General features: G+C 32.3%; 1 protein-coding gene across 1 annotated transcript in view; it reads left to right on the top strand.

Annotated features, from left to right (window-relative positions):
• Positions 1-25,568, top strand: part of LOC143053691 (uncharacterized) — a 64,667-nt gene that overhangs the window by 26,645 nt on the left and 12,454 nt on the right. The window contains exons 12-29 of the mRNA XM_076226479.1: positions 449-598; positions 1,744-2,031; positions 3,814-3,993; positions 6,734-7,111; positions 13,225-13,425; positions 13,998-14,066; positions 14,469-14,678; positions 15,318-15,399; positions 16,442-16,653; positions 17,283-17,456; positions 18,251-18,384; positions 18,858-19,020; positions 19,310-19,465; positions 19,978-20,277; positions 20,638-20,817; positions 22,475-22,852; positions 23,941-24,141; positions 24,814-24,894. Coding sequence (XP_076082594.1) covers positions 449-598; positions 1,744-2,031; positions 3,814-3,993; positions 6,734-7,111; positions 13,225-13,425; positions 13,998-14,066; positions 14,469-14,678; positions 15,318-15,399; positions 16,442-16,653; positions 17,283-17,456; positions 18,251-18,384; positions 18,858-19,020; positions 19,310-19,465; positions 19,978-20,277; positions 20,638-20,817; positions 22,475-22,852; positions 23,941-24,141; positions 24,814-24,894 — 3,537 coding nt within the window. The remainder of the gene's footprint in view (positions 1-448; positions 599-1,743; positions 2,032-3,813; positions 3,994-6,733; positions 7,112-13,224; positions 13,426-13,997; positions 14,067-14,468; positions 14,679-15,317; positions 15,400-16,441; positions 16,654-17,282; positions 17,457-18,250; positions 18,385-18,857; positions 19,021-19,309; positions 19,466-19,977; positions 20,278-20,637; positions 20,818-22,474; positions 22,853-23,940; positions 24,142-24,813; positions 24,895-25,568) is intronic.

The following is a 25,568-nucleotide window of genomic DNA, read 5'->3' as shown; positions in this document are numbered from 1 at the left end:
TGGCCAAATGCAACCAACATGGCTGACAGGGCTAAAAATAGAACTTAGGGTAAAATGCAATTTTTAGCTTATATCTCTGAAATTATAGCAAATGTATAACGGTTGCATTTTTTCATGCAGCAATTGTAAATAGAAATATCAGGTGAGAGACACAGGCCCCTTAGAGCCTATAGTTTCAGTTTAGCATGAAGGTCCATAACTGTTCCTTTATACTTTCATCGTCATAATATAAGGAAAGGTTATTTTACCAAGTTTTACTTTTTGTTAAATACAAAGAACTGTGCAATGAAATTAGGTGACTTTGATCTTCGTTTTAGGCATTAATGTTTCTGGTTAAGTTTTGCATTGCAGTCATAATCAAGACATCTAAGGATCAGCTTACTCCTCAACATCACCACCATACATTTATAATGTCTTCCTAGTAGATTATATATATGCATTTTTGTAGATCATACTGTGATGCAGAAAGATGGAGCAATATTAAATACAGATACATTGGCCAGTTCCTACGAAATAAAGATGAAAGCTAACGATGGCAGTAATACAAGATATGGTTACATCTATGTCAATATACTGAGACAAACTCGTATACCTATGAGTAAGTATTTGAATATAAAGTCATAGATCATACTATTAAATTTTAAGCTGATTTAAACTTTTCTTTTAATTGATCTCTTTGTGGTTTACTTTATTAGCTCACCTGGCCCAATGGGACAAGTGAGCTTTTCTCATCACATGGCGTACTTCTTCCATTGTCGTTGTCCGTCGAATTAAAAAAATTAACCCTTCTACCAAACTTGGACAGAAGCTTGTTTGTGATCAGAAGCTAGTATCTAAAAGACATTTTGTAAAAAATTATTTCCTGTTTTTCCGTATATTCCTTATAAATGGACCTAGTTTTCTTCCAGTTACCAATACATACAGTCTGCAGTTTAAGTTTTTAAAACATTTATTGGATTCATAAACCATCCTGGATTTTCACCTTGGACAGAAGCTTCTTACAATCAAAATATACTGATAGTATCTAGAGGAAAACGTAAAAATTATTTTCTTTATCATTTGTTCATTCAAAAAATTTATTTTTCAACTAGCTCTTCTATAAATCCATAGATTTGATTGCATACTGTATCAAAAATGGGTTCAGATATCACAAAACATGTTTAGCCCTGCTGCATTTTTGCGCCTGTCCCAAGTCAGCAGCCTCTGGCCTTTGTGTTAGTCTTGTATGTTTTTAATTTTGGTTCATTTATATGTTTTGGAGTTAGTGTGACGTCCATTTTCAATGAACTAGTACACAATTTTATTTAGGGCCAGCTGAGGACCACCTCTGGGTGCGGAATTTTCTCGCTGCATTGAAGACCCATTGGTGACCTTCGTCTGTTGTCTGCTCTTTAGTTGGGTTGTTGTGTTTTTGACATATTCCCCATCATCATTCTCAATTTTATGTATTCATTTTTTACAAGCATAATGTTTTTCATACATTTCAAACGAACATTTACTTTTCATTAACTGTTAATCTATTATGTGCATTCCCCTATCACACTAAAAACATAGAAAACAGCAAAAGTAGAGAAGACACTGGGTTCCACGGAATCCTTACAAATTATTGTTCAATATGACCCTTTTGGTTTAAATGTTCCAAGAGATTTAATAGATTTGGCTCCCAAAGGTTTTGCCTTGAGCATATTATATATCTATAATGAGATTTTTTAGAGAATAAAATATTTAATGATTATGTTTCAGCAATATATTACTATGATCAGCTGGAAGGGAACACAGCTTCGATATCCTGTGATGGAGAGAAGACGACATACTACACATACACTGATTTTGTTTCTCCTCCAGACCCTTACATCAAAATCCTTGATGTTCGATATACTTACAGAGATTGTAATCATACTGATATTCGTGGAGTCGCTGATCAGTGTGAAAATAAGACATCTTGTTCATTTCCAGTGACAAATGCCAATGTTGGAAGTTCTTGTGGGACTAATGGACAGGGGGGCTTATATTTTACGTATATCTGCATTAGTAAGTACATGTATCATAATTTCAACGGGGTTTCCAGTAGAAAATAATTAAGTATGACAGGCAGACAAATGGGGGTCACATTAGATTTTTAAATTTCTCGATTAACTGTTCTTGATTGGTAAGGAAATATTACTTTATGTAGTTTTTATGCAACTACTTAAAACATTCAATGAATGTTTCTTATGAAAAAATTAGGTCGAAATTGGTTTTTATAATATTTTCCTTTGTGGCTCGCAAATTATTGCTTTAATGAAAATGATAATATGAAGATAAACAATATAGACAGGATGAAACATACGGTTTTAACATTTGATTCATTATTTTGATTAACTGAAGTGGGGTTTTTTTTCCGAAGTTTCTTTTACTACAAACTTGAACACTAAGCTGCACGAGCAAAATTGTCTGGAATACCCAGTTTTGTGTTATTGAAAGAAATCTAAGCTATAGAATTTTAATAAAAAATAAGAGAAGATAGCTCTAATTATATACTTTCATAAAACAAAAACAAAAATTAGGGTCTCATAATTTGTATTTTTGCAACAAAACTATATAAGTTAATCCATAAAACAATAACTTTATAAAGGTGTTTTGAGTTACCTCACCCTGCATTTCAAAGTTGAAAACGTTGAATCAAACAAAATATTCTGTATATGTAAACATTAGTCATAGAACATGATAAAAGAAATGATTTTCTTCATTTCGATTAAAGATCTTACAAATGAATTACATTCTTCTCTCAAAATTTGCACATTTTTGTAAAGATCTACACAGATTTTGAACTGCCATTGTACAATCCAAGATGGCGAAAGGCACCCATGTTCTGCTATTGTACAATCCAAGATGGACACCTATGAAAATCGGTGACGATCAAAAATTTTAACAGAGTTATGCCCCTTGGAAATATTACTTATATTGGAAACTGTATTTGCTATCTACCCTTAATTTCTTTTATATCTATAAAAAAATTTAAAGAAAATAAAAAAAATGTTTTTTTGTTATACGTGTTAAATATTTACATATTTATATACTATATATATATATATTATATATGTGTAATTCAGATTAGTTTAAACATATATTTATTTATAATGGATTGGGAAACAAGTTATTGCAACTTATATTAATCTCTTTCCACTTTGCGGGTGGGAGTGCTGCCTAGTAGCGATTTTAGCATGCTTTTTTTCAAAATCTACAAGGGTGTCTTTTACGTGCAAGAGACATTGCTCTCTCTTAACACAGGTCAGCCATTTATCGTCCCCTTCCGATGGACTATCATTGTTTCTCAAGACCATACTTGCAAATGGTGTCAAGGTAGTGCCAAAAATTCAGTCCCTCAAGTTTTCTCCCCAGAACGGGGATTGAACCAAGAACCTTTGTGTTAGTAGTCGGATGCACTAACCATTACACCATTTAGATGCATATCTTTATTCAGAGTGGTACAATTAATGTCTGGAAACACCTTTTTGTTTACACTCTCTTTGATAAAAATGTTGTTCATGTAAGACGTGTTTCCTATGACCAAACAACAAAAACTAAAGTTTAAAGACAAGGTCCATATTGTCACAACTGCCCTTGCATAGATAAAATATATATGTGCATTGCAGGGGATATTTGAACTCTGTTCTTTTATTGCATCACAATGAAAATTTGATTAAAAGTAGAATGTACCACACAGAGATCCTATGTTTTCTGGGACTAGAAATTTGGTCCCTTTAAAAATGTTGTAAATAATTTCTTTATATTTGTTTTGGTCTAGATTGATTAAATTAACCTATATTACAGAGGATGGGGCTTGGACATCTTGGTCAGACTGGGGAGATTGTGACAGATCATGTGATGGTGGTATTCAGATTCGTACCAGAACTTGTACCAATCCATCTCCTAATGATCATAGTAAAAACCAAATCTGTAAGGACAACAGAGAATATCAATCACAAGAATGTAACACCAACAGTTGTACATGTAAGTTAGAAAAGAGGAAATCTAAATATAGATTTTACCACTGCAACAAGTGTGATATAATATTTCGCCCCTAAGTACTTTTCAATTTTAAAATTTTGACTTTCAAATGTAAAAAAATATTGTATCGTGGGAGGCTTGTTGGTGGAATATCTGTTTCTCTTATGATATTTAATCAAATTTATCTTTTTTTTCCAATGAGCTGCAAAAAGATGTGTTCATTTGATATGATTATGTGATGTAATTACTCGATCATGGTTGCCAATTTATTTTGATGTCTCAATAGTAAATTCAGGTGAAAGCAAGATAATATGACATCATAATTTAAAGTTAGGCCAAACAAATTAATATGTGTGTTTCCTATTACATCTTTGAAAACGTTCTGACTTTAACAGTGCTTATTGAAAAATGACAAAAGAAACTTTAGGGTAGGCTATTTTTGAGTTTAAAAATTAGGGAGGGTAGGGTAATAGGAAACACACATCTTTTTTTATTTGGCCTTATTATCCATAAAGAACAGAGATAAGCAAACCACATGTTGATTATAACTTTTTTTCAACCTGTTGGTGAAAGTAAAAATGATTAGAATTAAAAACCAATTGTTCAGAGAACAATTGAAGGTCTTTCCACCAGTAAATATCTATTTTGATATTAAAAATATTAAAAATCAGTCTAAAATGTCAGTTCCTATGGCTTTATGATGTATAGATATGAATTTTAAGCAAAGGTCATAATCTAGAACGTCAAATTTATCTATGACCTTGACCTCATTTTCAAGGTCACAAACCAAGGACCTCAAATCAAAAAACCCTAGGTCTCTAATATGTATGGATAATGAGTTATATCACTTTACGCATAATTTTAGATATGAAAGGGGCTTAAACTCCTATTTATTGACTACGCACCCTTTCAACCAAATCTATGAAGTTACGACATGTCGTAACTAACAATTTAGTAAAAATAACATGTCGATATGTTATACGGTTTTTGAAGAAAAGTGAAAATAAGCCAAAATCAAAATTTATAATATGACCTTGACCTTTGACCTTGACCTAATTTTCATTTTTTTGGACCAAGGACCTTAAATCAAAAGACCCTAGGTCTCTATTACCTATGGTTTACCAGTTAGAAATGCATATTACTAATATCAAATGCAAAAGGGGGAATAACTCTCATATGGAGTGTTCATATCGCTTCGGTTAAAATAGGACAAATCATGCGAAGGATATAACGAGCAATTTTATAAAATAAATTTGTCGCATTTTTCTACGGTTACGGAGGAGATGCACTCTGATGATAAACAGTGAAAGGGGAGATAACTCTTACAAAGAAAATGGTTCGCCTTAGCAGGGTGAAATTTAAAAGCGCATAAACTATACGATACCATATGAGAAATATCTAAGCGACATATTGCGAAAGAAACATTTAACGCAAGAACAAAATTTGGCGGAAGAAAAAAAAAATAATAATAATTAAAAACCAATTGTTCAGAGAACAATTGAAGGTCTTTCCACCAGTAAATATCTATTTTGATATTAAAATATTAAAAATCAGTCTAAAATGTCAGTTCCTATGGCTTTATGATGTATAGATATGAATTTTAACCAAAGGTCATAATCTAAAACGCCAAATTTACCTATGACCTTGACCTCAATTTCAAGGTCACAAACTGAGGGTCTCAAATCAAAAGACCCTAGGTCTCTTATATGTATGGTTAATAAGTAATATCACTTTACGCATAATTTTAGATGTGGTAGGGGCTAAAACTCCCATTTATTGTCTACGCACCCTTTCAACCAAAATTATTATGTTACGACATGTCGCAACTAACAATTTAGTAAAAATAATTTGTCGATATCTGATAAGGTTAATGAAAATGAGTGAAAATAAGCCAAAATCAAAATTTAGAATATGACCTTGACCTTTGACCTTGACCTAATTTTCATTTTTTTGGACCAAGGACCTTAAATCAAAAGACCCTAGGTCTCTATTACCTATGGTTTACCAGTTAGAAATGCATATTACTAATATCAAATGCAAAAGGGGGAATAACTCTCATAAGGAGTGTTCATATCGCTTCGGTTAAAATAGGACAAATCATGCGAAGGATATAACGAGCAATTTTATAAAATAAATTTGTCGCATTTTTCTACGGTTACGGAGGAGATGCACTCTGATGATAAACAGTGAAAGGGGAGATAACTCTTACAAAGAAAATGGTTCGCCTTAGCAGGGTGAAATTTAAAAGCGCATAAACTATACGATACCATATGAGAAATATCTAAGCGACATATTGCGAAACAAACATTTATCGCAAGAACAAAATTTGGCGGAAGAAAAAAAAAAAAAAAAAAAAAATAATAATAATAATAATAATAATAATCAGAACAAATACAATAGGTCTTTCCACAGAAAAGTGGAAAGACCTAATAATCAGAACAAATACAATAGGTCTTTCCACAGAAAAGTGGAAAGACCTAATTAAGAGAAAGACTGATTCTGTTTCGAGATTAGCTGTTTGTTTCATGGACCGATTATGTATTGACCTAGGTTTAGATTCAAGGTTATCTGTATATTCTCCTGGGATTTGAAGTATCAATGATTTTCCATGAAAATTTGAAATAAGTACGTAGCATGTGTTTCAGTTTCTGAATTTTGGTAAAGACCATGTTTGAGAGAGCTCGTTGTATAAGTTTCAATCATTCTTATAGTTAATAATGTATCATTTCTAATATGATTACAGATACAGGAGGCACCTGTAAAAATGACAACTGGCAACCAGTTTGCACAAGTTTTGATACTAATGGATCCCTTGAGATTACTAAAGGTACATGGAGCTATGGATGTGAATGGTCCTATAATCATGCTAATCCTTGGAGGAATCTTATGACTACTGTTTCCAGTTACTGTACCAATTATTGGAAATGTGAAGTTCCAATTTTAGAGAGTAGCTTAGCCACTTGCTACACAAACACATCTTCCATAACAGAGTTTGATTACACTGAAACATATGTGTGTCATGATAAAGGCTGGTACACTTGTAATAAACAGTTGCCGTCATACAAGCCTGAGCAGTACTATTCTATCTGTGGAGCATTGTATTGGGGTTATACCTGTCACAGTAAGTTTTAGCAACATTAGAATTTACCAATCTATAGAACTATTGTACTTTTTTGGAGTATCACAGATTTTCAACTTGCTTTTGCTTTGTTTGTAAATATAATTATTGGATTATTGATGTGCAAAGAATATCAAACTGCTTCTTTCTCCCAAACATATGTTTGTTCAATTTGTACCTTTATGAACCAGTTTTCATTTACTGATATCTGATTAATGCAAAACAGATGCTTATATTCATACTGTAATTACACAGCACTTGATAGAGCTCCAAAGGGATAGCAACCTGGTTATTGGTACCACAGGCCCTATATATTTAGTAACAGGAAGGATTGGGATCAGGGTTTCCACTGGCAGTTTCCATTTTTGCAGTTTGCCAGAGAAATTTGATTTTGGAGAATTGTTCATCACGAGTTGAATATTTTTCAATATTTGAATTCTTTGATTAGTTATTCTTTTTATTACATTTGCAAAATTTATGAATTTAAAGTAGAAAATGGAAGGAACTAGATCTTTTTTTATGCATTGACAATTTGTTTTGATTTGACTTATCGACAACGTCTTGACAATGCCTATTGTCATGATTGTTGTGTGTCAGAGGAGTGAAATAACCACTTTTATTTCACATGTGAAAATATCGGTTTTTATTTCACTGAGAAATCAATGTAATTCATTGCATCCAATGTAATAAATGGTTTTATAAAATTGTGTGGTTAAAATCCTTCATATGCCAAATAAATGATTTGTTTTTTCAATTTTATCTAAAATATTGTTTAGAAGAAAATTATTATCATTGTTTTAGCATGTTTAGCGCTCCTGTTTTGAACAAAATTTACCTTGAACATGGGTTAAATTTTTTTGTTACAGCCCAGGAATTATTGGTAAGCAGGATTTACTAGTCCTGATGAAAGAACTGCTAGCTAGACCAGCAAATCAAACCTGATAGCCTGAACTTTTAACAAATGTTTGAGTCAGCTCGATATTTTCTCCTGATTGAAATTTCAATCCTGTAAGACTTTAATAGTCACAAAGGCAATCATTTTTAAAATTTTGGCATCATCACAATGCCTGAATAATTTACATTAAACGATACTAAACTTCAGAAGACTTTTGATATAACTTTGATGTTCTGACATAAACTGTTAAATTGACAGTCCACATACAAAATATTAAAAACTAGTGAAATAAAATCTGCCTTAAACTCTTTGTTAATGCAATATCACGCTGTCAGAACTGTACTTTGTTTTTCAAAAATTATTTTGCCTATTACCGAATGTTGACTTGTCAATGGTAAAACATGGACCAAAGATGGACACAAAACTCTGTGAACACTGTCAAAGTTTTCAGTTTATGTAGTTCTTTCCACATAATTTCTCTTGAAAATTCTTGAAATAAACGTTTAGATAGAGTTATCCATGATAATGTTCGCATATTTTTGAAGAATTCGGATGCAAAATTAAATCTCGCACCTGCGCACATGCTCACACGTGTGTCAGTGGTTCTGAGGAATTTTCATTTTACTTTTTTTTTTTAATTGATCATTAATTTAGAATTCTATGTTAATATGTATTTCTGAAAGGCTTATTAAATCATTCTTACTAAGTAACAGTTCATATCAATCAATGCATCATACCCCCAGTACCGTTAATTGAAAGTCTCAGCTCGACCATTCCATTGTACAATACGCTAAGTATGGAGAAATCGATAATGATAGTACTGGACTTGCAATCAATATATGATACCGGTCCACCCAGAGTCATTTGTTCAATTTTTAAAACATACAAAATTAGTTCAAACTCTTGAAATCCCTAATGACGTAATTGAACTTGATTGGCTAAGTTAGAATAGAGATGAAGGGATTTTCCACTTTGTGTTTTGGAATCGCCAAGAATTTTTTGTAACCAGTCCGTTGGGCAAAAATTGGTTACAAGTTTTGATTGTCTGAGGTGAACATGCTCTAGTCCCGGGCGTCGAGCTAGTGGATTTCTTAACCCCTGTAGAATTTTAACAATTGGACGAAAAAGAAAGTTTTGATAACTGATTTTATTCAGAGCTCTTCAACAAAACAGGATCTGATATCTGATAAACTTAAAGAAGTTGAAATCCAACCAAATGATGTTGTAGATAATAATTCTGATAGTTAAGAAGAGTTAGTCCAAACAGTAACATTGAAAGTGCTGTGACAACAGCTTATTCACAATGTTTAAATAGTATAAATATTATAACAGTATATATAGCCGAGTAACAGTAGTCCAGTCAATCTAGCATAAATTTGACCCTAACCAAAAAGTAGTTGCAACAGAAGATTTTTAAGTTTTAATCTTTAGCATTATACACCAAATATACACAGAAAAAAGTCCCATAAAATCTAACTTAAGGAAGACTAAAAAAAATCACCATTTATTATTCCTATGGAGATTTGCATTGAAAAGGGAGATAACTCTTGCAAAAAAGGCAGAAATATCAATAAAAATTGATACAAAATCATACCTTTACAGCTTCTATTCACCAGAACGTATTCATTCTTGATTTTTTAGCGGTCTTTAGAGTATAACAAACAACTCTAAAGGTGTTTTCATATCTTTTATCAAGCTATGATCTAGATTTCGTAATTCATTAGTTGACCATTTATTGAATTTTTCAACATGTCAAGGTAAAGAATCTCAAATTTAATCAAAATAATTAAGCATATATTCTTTTTTTTGTGGTTTAAAGTTTCTTTAGATAAGTAAGTTGCTGAAAAATTATAATAAATAGATATAAACAATACCAATTTTTCACATTATATTTTCAAAATGGTCACAAAGCTTCAAATTTGCAATTTCTTTGATGAAAAAGGCACGAAAAAATAAAACTACCCATAATATACGGTTTTGTACATTTCATGAGCAGAAGATTATATAATTTAGTCAAATACAAACTTATAACCCAATCAAAGTATCATACTTTACATAAATTTCAAGAAAAACAACCAAAAACTGACCAAAAAAGACTCATTTTTGCAAGAGTTATCTCCCCCTCCAATGTTAATTTCCATAGGAAATAAAAAATGCTGATTTTGAGTTTTCCTCAAGCATGTCAAGTTAGATTTTATGGGATTTTTTTCTGTGTATATAAATGGCATAATGGTATAGATTAAAACTAAAACATTTTCTGTTGCTTAGTTTGAGGTTAAATCTTAGTTTGACTGGACTACAGTTGAATGTCATCCATATAAAACCATATAAGATAAATATTTATTGTACCAGCTGTGTCGTCTGTTGAGAGTGAAAGGTTTCTGGTTAATTCAGCCCCAATTCGTTCCAGCCCAAGTCAATCCAGCACATATTTAAAGTCGATCTGGCCACAATTAAAAAAAATATATCAAAGATGGACGATAAACAATTATGCGTTTATTATACTTAATTTCATAAGAGGAACGTTTATTCGAATATTTAAGAAAAAAATTGAATAAAGATTTCATATAGATTTTTTTCTACCTCAGGAATAGATAACCTTAGCTGTATTTTGCAAAACTTTTAGGAATTTTGGTCCTCAATGCTCTTCAACTTCGTACTTTATAGTTTATTTGGCCTTTTAAACTTTTTTGGATTCGTGAGTCACTAATGAGTCTTTTGTAGATGAAACGCGCGTCTGGCGTAAATACAAAACTTAATCCTGATATCTATGATGAGTTTATTTAATTTTTAGCCCAACTAAGGGGCATTATGTTTTTCGATCTGTGCGTCTGTTCGTTCGTCAAACCCTCTGTCCTTCCGTTTGTCTGTCTGTCTGTTTGTCCGGACATATAGGATATTAACTCAAAAACGCTTTAACCAATTTGCTTGAAACTTTCGTGAATTGTTGATATCTATTGATGTGAGCTCCCTTTTGTTTTTTATAAATTTGTGATTTTACATTTCCGAGTTTCAGGGTTTTATTCATCAAAATAAGGGGGATTTTCCAGTTTTTCGACAATAACTCATAAATCATCAGCTTTGAGCAGTTTTCATAAAACTTTTGTGAATTGTTTATATCTATTGATATGAGCTCTCTTTGATTTTTGTAAATTTTAGACTTTATGTTTCCGAGTTATGGGATTTTATTCATAAAGAGGGTGATTTTCCAGTTTTTAGACAATATCCTTAAAGTGCTTTGAGTAGTTTTCATTAAACTTTGGTGACTGATTTATATCTATTAAGATAAGCTCCCTTAAGTTTTTTTTATAAATTTCTGATATGACATTGACGTTATTGAATTTTAGTCTTGAAAAATGCAACGGGCGTATCGTGTGCTCATGGCGCAGCTGTTTATTTTTAATTATCTTTAATATTAGGCCAACTAAAATTAATTAGTAGATTTTCATCCAAAGTTTTGAAAAAAATTGGGCGGGTGGGAGGATTTTATTTAATTTGAAACCTTCTTGTGGCATGAACTTCATATATATGCAAGTGTTATAATTACAAAATGTAACTTATACCATCTAAATGTGTAAACATGTTGAAAGAATGGTACATATTTTTCATAATTCTTGAATAAACATCTCTGATTTGCAACGACTGTTCTACATGCAATTGCTACTTTAGAAACCTATTTTCAGTAAACAGTAAAACCATGGAGAAATTTTCTAATCAGCTTGACTACCAACTTCAAATTTATTTTGCTCTCTAAGCGATGGTCATAGATCTAACAAGTTCATGCTTTTGTCAATTTCTTTAATTCAGTTATATTTTTTCTACCAATTTGTTCCATGATTCTTTGCACTTTGGAAATCATTCACAACCCAAATTTGCTTACACAAAATCAATGTATTATTAAATAAATTCACAATTTTCTGATAAAAGAAATTTCCAATTTGTGACATACCGCGATTTGTGTTCTTGGACACAGCCTATTTAATACTCGTAACCCGAATATTTCATGCCCTTCTGGTAATCTATCTCTTAAAAAATTTAAAAAAGGAAGTTCGAATGAAACCAAATTATTGACCATTACCAGTAAGGGAAATGAACAAAATCCAGAAATCGTAAATTTTTCAAAATAACAAAAATCGGGGCGGGCGGGGATGAAAATCTATCAATTAATTTTAATTGGCCTTATTATAGATAGAGATATAAGGTATATAACAGCAATACTGTTCAGCAAAATAAGATCTACAAATAAGTGAACATAAACAAAATTGTCAATTGAACCCTTAAGGAGCAATTGCCATTTAAAGTCAATTTTTAACAATTTTTCGTAAATTTTTGTAATCTATTACAAAAATCTTCTCCTCTTAAACTACTGAGACAAATTTGACCAAACTTGGCCACAATCATCATTAGGGTATTTAGTTTTAAATATGTGTTTGTTGACCCCGCCTGCCAACCAACATGGCTAAAAATAGAACATAGGGGTAAAATACAGTTTTTGGCTTATAACTCTGAAATTAATGCAAAAGTATAACGGTTGCATTAGTTTATGCATCAATTATAAACAAAAATATCAGATGAGTGACACTGGCTTATTGGAGCCTCTAGTTTGTTTGTGCCAACATTTCTTTTTTTTTGTCTGATCTGAATAACTTTTTTCAATTCAAATAGCAAAACATGGATTTTCCCATTGCTGCAGACTGCATTTGAGAATATTGGTCAACTCAAAATATCCTCATTCTGCAATGATTGAAAAAACATAGTTTACCGGTATTCATTACAAATGTAAATAAACTATGCCATTAGTTTTCTTGTTTGAATTGTTTTACATTTGTCATTTTGGGGTCTTTTATAGCAGACTAGTTGGTAATTTCTGTGTCATTTGGTCTCTTTTGTGCGTTGTCTCATTATAATCATACTACATTTCTTATTTTTAAAAATGTCTATTTCAAAGTGTTGTTCATATCAATTTGAAAGAAAAATAACTACATTCAGGTTGCAAAACAGGCTGCTCATATTTGTTGTTTTTTTTTGCATAATTATGGGTCATTTATGGGAAATAGTATTCCCATTCACATAATTAACTGTAAGGTTTAAAATGTGTTGTGCAAGTTCCATTTTCATTACCAAATAAACTAAATGAAGAATACAGCCTTTTGCCTGACAGTCTTACAGGCAATGACAGGTATACATCTATAGTGAAACATCACACTATTTAACTTTGTAGTACCGCAGTGGGCTCAATGGAGTGAATGGTCGTCCTGTTCAGTTACCTGTGGAAGAGGGGATCAGTTAAGGACAAGGACATGTAAGAATGAAGTAACAACAGCAGATGGATATTTCCAGACATGTGCTCAGGAGAATTCAGAACTACAGAGTAGTGAAAATAGAGACTGTATCATGGATGGTACACAACCTTTTTGTACATGTAGGTTTACAGTTATTAATTTGAAGAAAAAAAAAATGATGCTACATTTTGATGGTAAAAGGGAACCAGATTATAGTTGAGATATGCCAGATCTTCGAGTATGATTGCTATTGCCTCTGTTGATAAAATTCTTCATATTCAGATGACCTAATAGACTAGAACATGACATTTTCCAAATTGGAAAGATTACTAATCAAAGAGAGCTAATGAGGGTCTTGAAATTGACCCAGGGTTGTTAGCAGAGGATACTGAAAATTTTATTTCATTATAACCCATTTTTCACCTCAACAATACTAACAAGATTTTTTCTTTATTTTCTCTTAACACTCAAACACTTTTGACAAATGGGTTTAGAAAAAAATATTTATCTTGGAGAGCAGAGTTTGATAGTATGTTTGATCATAACCAACCCGCCATACAATTTTGTTAGTAAATCGAAAGAAGTCCTAAATCTCATCATGAATGTTTTATGTATTATATAAGTGCAGCCAAACCGTCTCCCCATACAACATTTCCTTTAAAAATGTGCATGTTCCGTATGGATTGCTTTTAATTAGATTACATTTTTGTAGATTGTGAAGAGAACACCTATAACTACCAGGATGTGTCAACTTTGTCTCCTGTTGCTGATATAATACCAGGTAATCTAGATGTTGAGGATGCATTTTATGTTCATTGTACATACCCCGGTACATGACATACTAGGAAGTGCTGCATAAAATAAATTAACACACTTAAATATTATTGGAAAAATTTAAGTTTGCAAATATTGTTTTCAGAAATTTGTTCATGCTATCAGAGGTGATAAATATGTCAAATTTGTACGAATTTTTGTAGTGAACTCTGTCTTCATCAAACATTTTAAATTTGAAACTACAGATTTTGTTTTGATTGCATGTGACTGTTCAGTTTTTACAGGTTAGATATTTTTACTGATTCCAGATTCAAGAGTTCAGTTTTAATATGTTTTTGGTTTACACAGATTTTTCTGTGCTTTGATAGAATTAAAAAATAAATATCTAAGAATGATTTTTTTTTTATAGGAAACGCACTCCTTCTGGAAAGCGACATCCATATCATCACTTGCTGTGGTTTGATAAAAGACTGGACGATATACCCAGTTAATACTGGTACCCTGAAATTTATTGTATGGAGACCAGTAGAATGGAGTAGAGAGAAGTGGAACCAAGCAGGAGTATATGACTACAAAGATTTGAGAAAAGTTGTTGGTATTAACACAGTAGAAATTACAGGTAATTGTGGTTACTTGCAATTGGTTTTTATTACTAGGTATTTCTGTTGATATAACCTCACTTTTAGTTATCAATTATAGTCTGCACTTTTACTGATTTCAAATTACTTTTATTTTGCTTAATATGTATGTATCTGGCCTTTGTTAGTCTTGTATGATTTTTTATTTTAGTTTCTTGTGTATAATTCGGAGTTTAGTATGACGTCCATTATCTCTGTACTAGTATACATATTTTTAGGGGCCAGCTGAAGGACACCTACGGGTACGGGAATTCTCGCTACATTGAAGACCCATTGGTGGCCTTCGGCTGTTGTCTGCTCTATGGTCGGGTTGTTGTCGCTATGACACATTCCGCATTTCCTTTCTCAATTTTATATTCTATCATGATTATAACATTATGTCTTCAAATAAAATCGGACTTTTATTTCAGTAACTGTAGAAAGTAGTGCATGGCTTTGGACAACTTTACCTCATAGAATTTTGACTAATAAGAGAAAGCTGAGATTTAGTGCACCACACACTGATTATAAAACAAAAATGGGATGAAAGTCTGCTAAGAGTTGGAGAATACCAATCATTCCAATTGTACTTAAAAATTAGCGACTTTTGAACAGCAATTTTATCTTCAAATTCTTTTTAGGTGCTGATTTGAACAAAGTTTTTACATACACACCACCTGTTGAAGAGCGTATTGCTGTTGTAGCTGGGGATCGCATAGGAATGTATGTATTAAATAAACAGTCCTGATAAGTGTACCACTATAGGAGTGGAGACCTGCATAAAAAAGAGTCGAACCATACTAAAGGGAAATATTCAAACTCATTAGTTTAAAATATACTGACATCGTCATGGCTAAAAGAGACAAACACAATATAAAACACTACATAAAAAACTAGAGACTGACATCAAGAACTGTACCTGATACTAGGGGTGATATAAGAACTGTACCTGATACTAGGGGTGATATCAGAACTGTACCTGATACTAGGGGTGATATCAGAACTGTACCTGATACTAGGGGTGATATCAGAACTGTACCTGATACTAGGGGTGACAACAAGAACTGTACCTGATACTAGGGGTGATATCAGAACTGTACCTGATACTAGGGGTGATATCAGAACTGTACCTGATACTAGGGGTGACAACAAGAACTGTACCTGATACTAGGGGTGACAACAAGAACTGTACCTGATACTAGGGGTGATATCAGACCTGTACCTGATACTAGGGGTGATATCAGAACTGTACCTGATACTAGGGGTGATATCAGAACTGTACCTGATACTAGGGGTGATGTCAGAACTGTACCTGATACTAGGGGTGATATCAGAACTGTACCTGATACTAGGGGTGATATCAGAACTGTACCTGATACTAGGGGTGATACCAGGTGCTCCAGATGGGTGAGCAGTTTCTGTTCCACATGTGACACCTATGGGGTTGCTCATGTAATACAAACCAATTGATAAGAAAAATCTGTAGGTCCCATTTTAGGGAAAGGGGGTGACTATTTCATTGAAACATATCTGTCGTCATCTATCATCTGCTTAAAGCAATTGCAACTGTCCAGCCAATTGTCCCATCCATCTTTTAGTCCCAATAAATATATATACATATTCTTAAATACTACTGTACAAATAAATGAAATTGACTTCTCATTTGACTCAATATTGTATAATAAAGTGAATGTTTTCTGAACAGCCCCAATGAATTGTTACTGTATATTTTGTTTATGATTTGTCTTATAATTTTATTTGACAGTTTTGATGATGGAGGAAACATTATTGGACTAGATTCCTGTGATTCATCTTTTAATCCTTCTACTGATGATAATATAGACTATCGTATAAATTATTGTCCAGATATGACATATAAAACAACCATTGAAGATCCCATGGATGGTGATATTGTAGAATGGGCAGGAACACCAGTCTCTGATACTATTTATGCCATTGAATTTACCACTACTACAAGTAATTAGTTTGATATTTTTTTTGTGTTCATTTCCATAGTTTTTATTAATTATTAATTTGTACAATATTATATCAATCAATATTCAATTTTCTAAATGATTTCACTCTAATGTGAATCAGTAAGCTAAAACAGCATCTGCTTGTAAATTTTCCAAGGCCAAACAACTTGAAATAGTATGTTTGAAATGTCAGAAAAAGAAAAGTAAGTTACATTGGATTCATTATAACTTGTAGAAATTCAATTTTCATGGATTTTGCCTGGAATGGGGAAACCATTACCAAGAAGTTCAAATATTCTAAAGGAACATATGCTGACTTAAGCAAAACCATGAAATCAAATATGTATGCTTATGTAAATTATTAATTAGTACATTGTATTTAGTTATCAAAGGTACCAGGATTATAATTTAGTACGCCAGACGGACGTTTAGTCTACATATAACTCATCAGTAATGCTCATATCAAAATCTTTATAAAGCCAAACAAGTAAAAAGTTGAAGAGCATTGATGATTTTCCTTCCAGTCATAAATCCCTACTCCAGTAAGTTTAATTATAAGTTTAAACGTGGTTTATTATTATGTAATTTAGTTATCAGATTAATTAAGCCATGAAATCATTTTATTTTCAGACACAGGACCAGAGTTTGTGATGACTGAACTCAATATTAGAGTAGAGGATCACAGGGCTATAGATATGTTTGTTATGAACTTCTACTTCAATGACTCAGACTATGGTGATAGATTCCTGGATATTCAGCCGGAGTACGATTCTGATGACTATTTTTATCTTGATACACAAGCAGGTATGTTACGTTAGTGAAAGAGGGGCAAATGATACCAGAGGGACTTTCAAACTCTTAAACCGAACTGACAATGCCATGCATATGGCTGGAAAAGAAAAAGACAAAAAGACAAACAATAGTACGCATAACACAACATAGAAAACTAAAGACTAAGCAACACAAACCCAATAAAAAACTGAGCGTGAAAGTTTTTCTTGTAATAAAGTTTAGTACTTTTATCCTGATGATTTTTATATCAACATGCATGGTTATAAAAATAAGATAGAAAACTGAAAGAAAATAGCAAAAAGTAATATCATTGATGTTTAAGGGCATACGATACAGTTTTGATCCTGTATTTACAAGTTCGTGAAAATTTGCATATAGGCTATTTTTTACCTGATTAAATCAAATATATAATAAAAAATATACCTTCATGTGCTTCTTTTTGAGTAAAATGAGGTCGAAATTTTGTATATATGCTCAAAATTCAGATTTGTCGCCGTAATTTCTTTTTCGAAAGAAAGACATAACTTTTTTGTTATAAAAGATAAACACAATTTTTTTTTTGTTAAATAACCGGTAATTTCTGTATTTTATAAGTATCCTAAAAAATTATGCATTTTTTACTCAAAAATAACCCATATTTATCAAATGTTCATGAATTGAGGAAAATGTTTGGTGTTAATTTACCATTGTTTATGGTAATGTATAGTGATACCGACTTAAAATATTTGAACATATGTACAAGTATTATAATCTTGAAAATAGCTTATTTAGTGTACACAAATCAGTGAAAAAAATTTTAACTGCAGATTCTATCCATGTAAAAGCCATGTTGCCTCATACTGTGGGTACACATGAGGTGGAACATACATTTGTTGTTTGGGCTGAAGATTCCTGCTACAACAGGGTAACAGGAACTGTTACTATAACAACATATAATGTGGTAAGTTACCATAGATACATAGGAAGGGAACTGTTTATAACACAAGTTCACTGCAATACAGAATATAAATACTAGCTTGATAGTGCATTGTTTGGATCATGTAATGAAAATGTATAGAAACTAAATGGAAAACAAACAACAAACAATCAAATAGCAGAAAAGTGTCACTCGGGCCAATGTCATGCACGTGAGGAAAAAATGAAAGTATTAATAAAATTATGCTTACATTGAACATCCATTTGCAAGTACTACATACAAATTGGACAATAACACCTTAGTGCTTATAAAGTATACCTTCCTATATTACTTTAAATTGATATGCAAACAGAATAACCGAACCCAATTGAAATGGAAAATGAAGTCTTATTCCTTGGTATCTAACATTATTTGTCGTTTTCTTTCTCCAACTTTAGAATATTAATTTTGAATTGTGTTTAAAATGTATCATTCCATATTATTTATTTTGTCTGTAGCCTCCAGATTTCCCAAACCTGCCAGAGAGTGTATATATAGATGATATCCAAACAGGAGGATTATATACTTTTGAATACATAGATTATTCCAATGGTGGTGATCCAATTAGTTGTGATATATCTAGTACAGAGCCATCAACTTCAAATATGTTCTATCTCAATGGTAAGTTTTGCCTGGTAACTTCAAATATGTTCAACTTGATGGCAATACTTTAGCAAATAATAGATATTTAGCAACTATACATATGTTCTATTTGAATTGTGAATATTGCTTATGTTTTATTTTGATGGCAAGTATTGATTAGCAATATAATAGTTATTTAAACGTAAATAGCAGTTGCATAGGTCTGCCTTTTGAAACTCTTACTTATTTAGATAGATATATATTATTACTGTATATAATTATGTTTCATTGTAAAGAATTCAACATCTTTACTCTTTAATTGTTCTAGGAGAAACCATTACTCTACATAATTCTGCCTCTTTGAATAAAGCTGTCAGCGATGAATATCTGATTCATCTGTCATGCTTTGATGGAACAGATTATGGAATAAGTAATGTCACATTTATGATTAGAAGAAATATTACAGAGGAAGGACTTCCAGAAGGTAAGGAAGACTATAAACTTAATTTAGTAAGTACTGCTATAAGCATTTGTGGTTAAAATTGGTTGAGAGGACAGCCATGAAGAAAAAGGTAGAAGTGTGTTTCCTCATCAGTTATGCTTGAATGAAACAAGTTTAAAAAACAATTAATGAAGTATTAAGTTAGAGAGCAATTAGGGCTAAACATTCAGAAAGGTTTTCCCAAATACAGCTTAGGTAACTTACAAGGAAAAAGAAACCTTAGACTGCACATTTTGTATCGTTAGCTTTGGACAGCAACAAGGTTAAGTTGCCTTTTAAAAGGTACAAGCAGATAGAAAATTATAAAACTTGTCTTTCTGTGGGATTAGACAGAAAAATCTTGCTTTCCAAAAATTAAGTGATGACACAAGAAAATCAAGCTCTCTGAAAAGACCATGTAACTTTATTTTTTTAAATTAAAATTTCTTCAACTGCAGATGTACAGTCTTGTGTCATATAGATGAGCTACAACCTACATTTTTGTTCCTTTGCAGTGTATTACTATACTAACACTACTGAATGGCTGGAACTCTCATTGTCTTGTGTAGAAGAGAATGAAGCATACGAGACCTACCCTGGGTACAGTCCACCTACAGATCCATACATTGTTATCGACTCTGTACATTATATGTTTTACAACCATGAATGTAACCATAGTGATGCTCATGGAGTCCAAGATAAATGTGACAATCGGACACAGTGTGCATTTAATGTAACCAATTCAAACATTCAAAGTTCCTGTGGTACTGGGGACAGTGGTATTGCTGGTTTATATACCATCCATCACTGTATTAGTAAGTAGTCTAAAATATAGATTTGGATTATATATCAGTAAAACAGCAACACTTAAATCCAAATCAGATATAAAAAAGTCACCATCCTAAAGCATGAAATCAGGAAACTTAGTAAAACAGAAATCAAGATTAGCTTAAGTACTAAGCATCAGGTTGAACTAAGTCTGAAGTTTACACAGCAGTTTAAAAAAAGTGATAGATTTTTACTAGATGTTTTATAAGACATCAAACTTATTGTATTGTAAACAAACTTGAAAATAAAATAATTTGTGTTTTTTTCCTGATGATTGAGAGGTGTGCTGAATTCAGAATAATACTTGACAATTGGTCTAATGTGCTACTTTATTACTTTATTAACAGAGGATGGTGGTTGGACTACCTGGGGTGAATGGGGTGAATGTGATAGGACGTGTAGTGGTGGATGGAGACGTAGAGAACGGAACTTCACAAATCCAACTCCAAATTATCACAGTAAAAGAGAAGTGTATGAAGATGACATACATTATGACATGCAGAGATGTAACTTACACGATTGTCCATGTAAGTCGTTAAGTTAAGATATTCTATCATAAGTGTAACCTTGATAGCTATGACACTGTCCATGTTAATAGTTATCAAAGGTACCAGGCTTCTATACTATTAAACGAGAAGACCTTATTTTGTGTGTCGCTTCTCTTCTTTCCACAATAAAGTAATCAACACGCCTCTGTGTCCTATAGGTACAGTGCATAGTCGCATTTGTCATCCATTCATATGATTATTCAGATTTAGTTATTTTGAGAGAAAAACGAGAAAAAAGGCATCCGGATATTGTCCCGTCATTGGACGAAATTTTAAGTCGATTAGACTTCCGGTTTGCGTTTTTCTGTATACTTTGAACATACATATACTACGTGTATTTTCAGAATTTTATCTGCTATCATTTTCAAGTTAACTATCCACGGCGGTCACATAGTTTATTAAATAGAGAGGGTCTGTACATGTATACTATATCAATGACCACCATGGATCGATTAGTAAACTTAGAATTGAAAGTAAATACACTTTATTTATATAGTAATGAATGTTCATAATATACAGATAAGAGCTAAAATTATTCATGTGAACTTTTGATACCTTTTCTGAAATTCTCCAGTCATTAAATCTTTTACAAAATTCATTGATTACAAAAAAAAGAAGATGTGGTATGATTGCCATGTTGAGACAACTCTCCACAACAGACCAAATTGACACAGAAATTAACAACTATAGGTCACCGTACGGCCTTCAACAAAGAGCAAAGCCCATACCGCATACTCAGCTTCAAAAGGCCTTGAAATGACAATGTAAAACAATGCAAACGAGAAAGCTAGCAGCCTTATTTATGTACAAAAATGAACGAAAAACAAATATTTAACACATAAACAAACGACAACCACTGAATTACAGGCTCCTTACTTAAATGTTCATAACATACTAAATGTATGTTCATATTGAAATTGATAGAAAACCAAAAATTAGGAACTTTGAAAATAAAGGTGGAGGGATAAAAAAAAAACATTTTTCTGTCCCCAATAACCTATGACTTATGATACTTTTGCTGAAATTCTCCAGTCATTCAGTATTTTACAAAATTCGTCCAACAACACTTTACATACTTTAAACTACGCTCTGAATGCCCGCGATTTCACGGGTGTGTTGTAGTATAATTTAATACGCCAGACCCGCCTTTCGTCTTCATAAGACTCATCAGTGACGCTAAGATCAAAATTTTCAGAAAGCAGTGCTTACATAAGTATAACCTTAAAGGCAATATGACTGTCATACAAGTGAGAGGTTTTGCTATTTTATAAAGGACTTTCCGTTTCTTAATTTGGATCTTTTCCAGTATATATTTCTTGATATAAACTTGCTAGAACATGTGACATAGTATTATACAGCACAGGAGTCGCTTTCACAAAAATACTTAAGACTAAGATTGATCGTAAGTCATGAACAATTCAGTAAACTTACGATCAATCTTGGTGGTAAGTTTTTGGTGAAATCGACAGCATTCAAGATTAATCGTTAAGCGTTTGGCTTATATTTCAGTCAATGAATTACTAGTAGTTATTGTTTAAATGTTATTGTCTTGATTGATGATGTTAATGATTAATCTGAGGTATAGAATAAAAATGAAAGCAATAATTTCATCTAAAAATAACACTACTTCTTTTAGATTCTGGTGATACCTGTAGATTATTTAACTTTGAACCTGTATGTAACAGCTACGATACCAAAGGATATGTGACAATATTACATGCTAACTATACATATGGTTGTGCCTGGAACTATAACACCAAGGACGTGTGGCATGATGTTACATCAATCTTCCAAGGTTACTGTAATGACCACTATGATTGTGTGGAGATGGTCAGTGATGATAATATTGTATTCTGTAGTACAGACTATGCCCATGAATCTTATCATAACTTTACCGATACTTACATGTGTGGTGAGACAGGATGGACAGAATGTGAGCGTACTAATACCTCAGTGATGAACCATCGATACCTGTCATACTGTGGTATTGTTTATTGGGAGTACAACTGTACAAGTAAGTAACAAATACCTCAGTGATGAACCATCGATACCTGTCATACTGTGATATTTTGTATAGGGAGTACAACTGTACAAGTAAGTAAGGAATACCTTAGTGAAGAACCATCTATACCTGTCATACTGTGGTATTATGTATTGGAAGTACAACTGTAGGAGTAAGTGAGGAATACCTTAGTGAAGAACCATCCATACCTGTCATACTGTGGTATTGTGTATTGGGAGTACAACTGTACAAGTAAGTAAGGAATACCTTAGTGATGAACCATCGATACCTGTCATACTGTGGTATTGTGTATTGGGAGTACAACTGTACAAGTAAGTAAGGAATACCTTAGTGAAGAACCATCTATACCTGTCATACTGTGGTATTGTGTATTGGGAGTATTACTGTACAAGTAAGTAAGGAATACCCTAGTGAAGAACCATCCATACCTGTCATACTGTGGTATTGTGTATTGGGAGTACAACTGTACAAGTAAGTAAGGAATACCTTAGTGAAGAACCATCTATACCTGTCATACTGTGGTATTGTGTATTGGGAGTACAACTGTACAAGTAAGTAAGGAATACCCTAGTGAAGAACCATCCATACCTGTCATACTGTGGTATTGTGTATTGGGAGTACAACTGTACAAGTAAGTAAGGAATACCTTAGTGAAGAACCATCTATACCTGTCATACTGTGGTATTGTGTATTGGGAGTACAACTGTACAAGTAAGCATTTGGAAATTGTATATTTACCTTCATCTTAAGTCATGCTTTTCCAATCATGATATGTGCACCCTGACAATTCACTTACTTGAGGAAAGCTACCAGTAATTGTCTTGGTGTTGCTAGAATTGATTTGATTATGAATTATTATTTTGATTTTCAGTCAATTGATTTGCAAATCTGTATAAAACATGCATTTCATTAAATTTTGTTATGATTATTGATCTTGAAGTTAAATCCTAGTGATAATTCATAATATTGGAAAATCACATTGGGGGGAAAAAAATAACAGTTTTAATTTTGCATGTAGATAACAATTTGTTCAACAGTGGAATATTACTACATCATGGTGTTGTCTTTTGTGTTTTCAGTACCACAGTGGGCCTACTGGTCTGAATGGACAGGTTGTTCTGTTTCTTGTGGGAGAGGACAACAGACTAGACAAAGGTTGTGTGATAATGAATTTGACACCAAAGATGGCTACAGACAAAGATGTAACCAGCCAGGTTCAGAATTGCACAATACAGAGACAAGAGATTGTCCTTTGAAGGGTGTACATGATTTCTGTCCCTGTGAGTATATCAACTTTGTAATTCCCATCTTAATTTACATATGGTAGAAATTTTTCCTGTATTATTTTAAGTTATTTAGTTTCTGACTTTACCTATTTTTGTACATTTGTTCAATTCATTCAAATTTTAGCCTGAACATATTGGGTTATATGCTTATATAAAAGATTCATGACAACCAATCGCAACACTTTTCCTGCTGTAAGTTTCTATTTAAGTAATAGATCTGGTGTAATGGTCAACACTTGTATAGTTACATACTACACTTAAGGTAGCCAAATGGTGTAGAATGTTATTATTTCATTGATATTTTACAATTTAAGCTGGAAAATTTGGTATAAAATTTTCCTCTTATACATATTTTGAATGCATAAATACATAACTATATCTGTGTCTTACTTGAATCTCTTGCCCCTCATCGAGTCAGTGGCACAGTATTATACCCCACACTAAATAGCTACGGAAGTTCACCTGTATACACAAAATCAAAGAAAAGTGGTATCCAACGAATAATAATGAATCCACAGTACAGATAGTTATAACTAAATCTTTTAAGGCAAAAAAGTTATGTGTTTTGCTATGTAGGAATACAACACTGAGGAAACTTTGTGTAGAAAGGGTATGTTTAAAAATGATTAATACAGAATTTTTGGTAAATATACAATTTTATTTCAGATTGTGGTGTTGGTACAACATACAATACCTACTCCACTCTAAGTAGTAGCTTAGGTTCTTACCAAACAGAAACATTAGCAGGTTTGTATTATTCTTACTTAACTTAAGAAGAATGCAGGCTATTTTCATTGTTCATTGACCTATGCTGTCATAGTGAACTTTTGTCTATGGAAAATTTTATCAATATGTACAAAACTTGGCCTGAATTATTCACAGTGGTCGTTTGTAATTATTGGATTTCTTATTGAAATTACTAATAAGAAGATAACTGTATTGTATTTTAATCTTGGCCTTTGTTTAACATAGATTTTACTGTCGCAAATTAAGTTTACATAGTAACACGCAGCATATTAAAATACAATTTAATAAATATTTAGGCATAAATTTACATGAATTAAAAGTCTGTGAAACTGTTGGGAAATATAAACACTGGACATATTTATACCTTACTCTTCGGAATGGTATCAACGTTGACAAAAGGAAGATTTTAAGGCTCAAAATGTCACTTTCATGTTTATTTTGTGAGAAATTACATACCAAAACAATCTTTATTCAAAATGATGTCTTTCTCAGTTCTGGACTAATAGAACAAGGACTTTACTCCAGGCCTTCATAATATTTTTCAACGTCCAATTAAAATTATTGTTATAAACGAATTGCATTAAAATGTCAGTTAATATGTTTCATGGTTTATTGGTCAATGATATATTTTCATAATTTTTATAAGATTATTGATTACTATGAGCAGCATGCAG

This window comes from Mytilus galloprovincialis, chromosome 12 (assembly GCF_965363235.1).
Source record: "Mytilus galloprovincialis chromosome 12, xbMytGall1.hap1.1, whole genome shotgun sequence".
Taxonomy (NCBI): domain Eukaryota; kingdom Metazoa; phylum Mollusca; class Bivalvia; order Mytilida; family Mytilidae; genus Mytilus; species Mytilus galloprovincialis.
The sequence above is the reverse complement of the archived record's forward strand: the minus strand, read 5'-3'. Positions and strand labels throughout refer to the sequence as shown.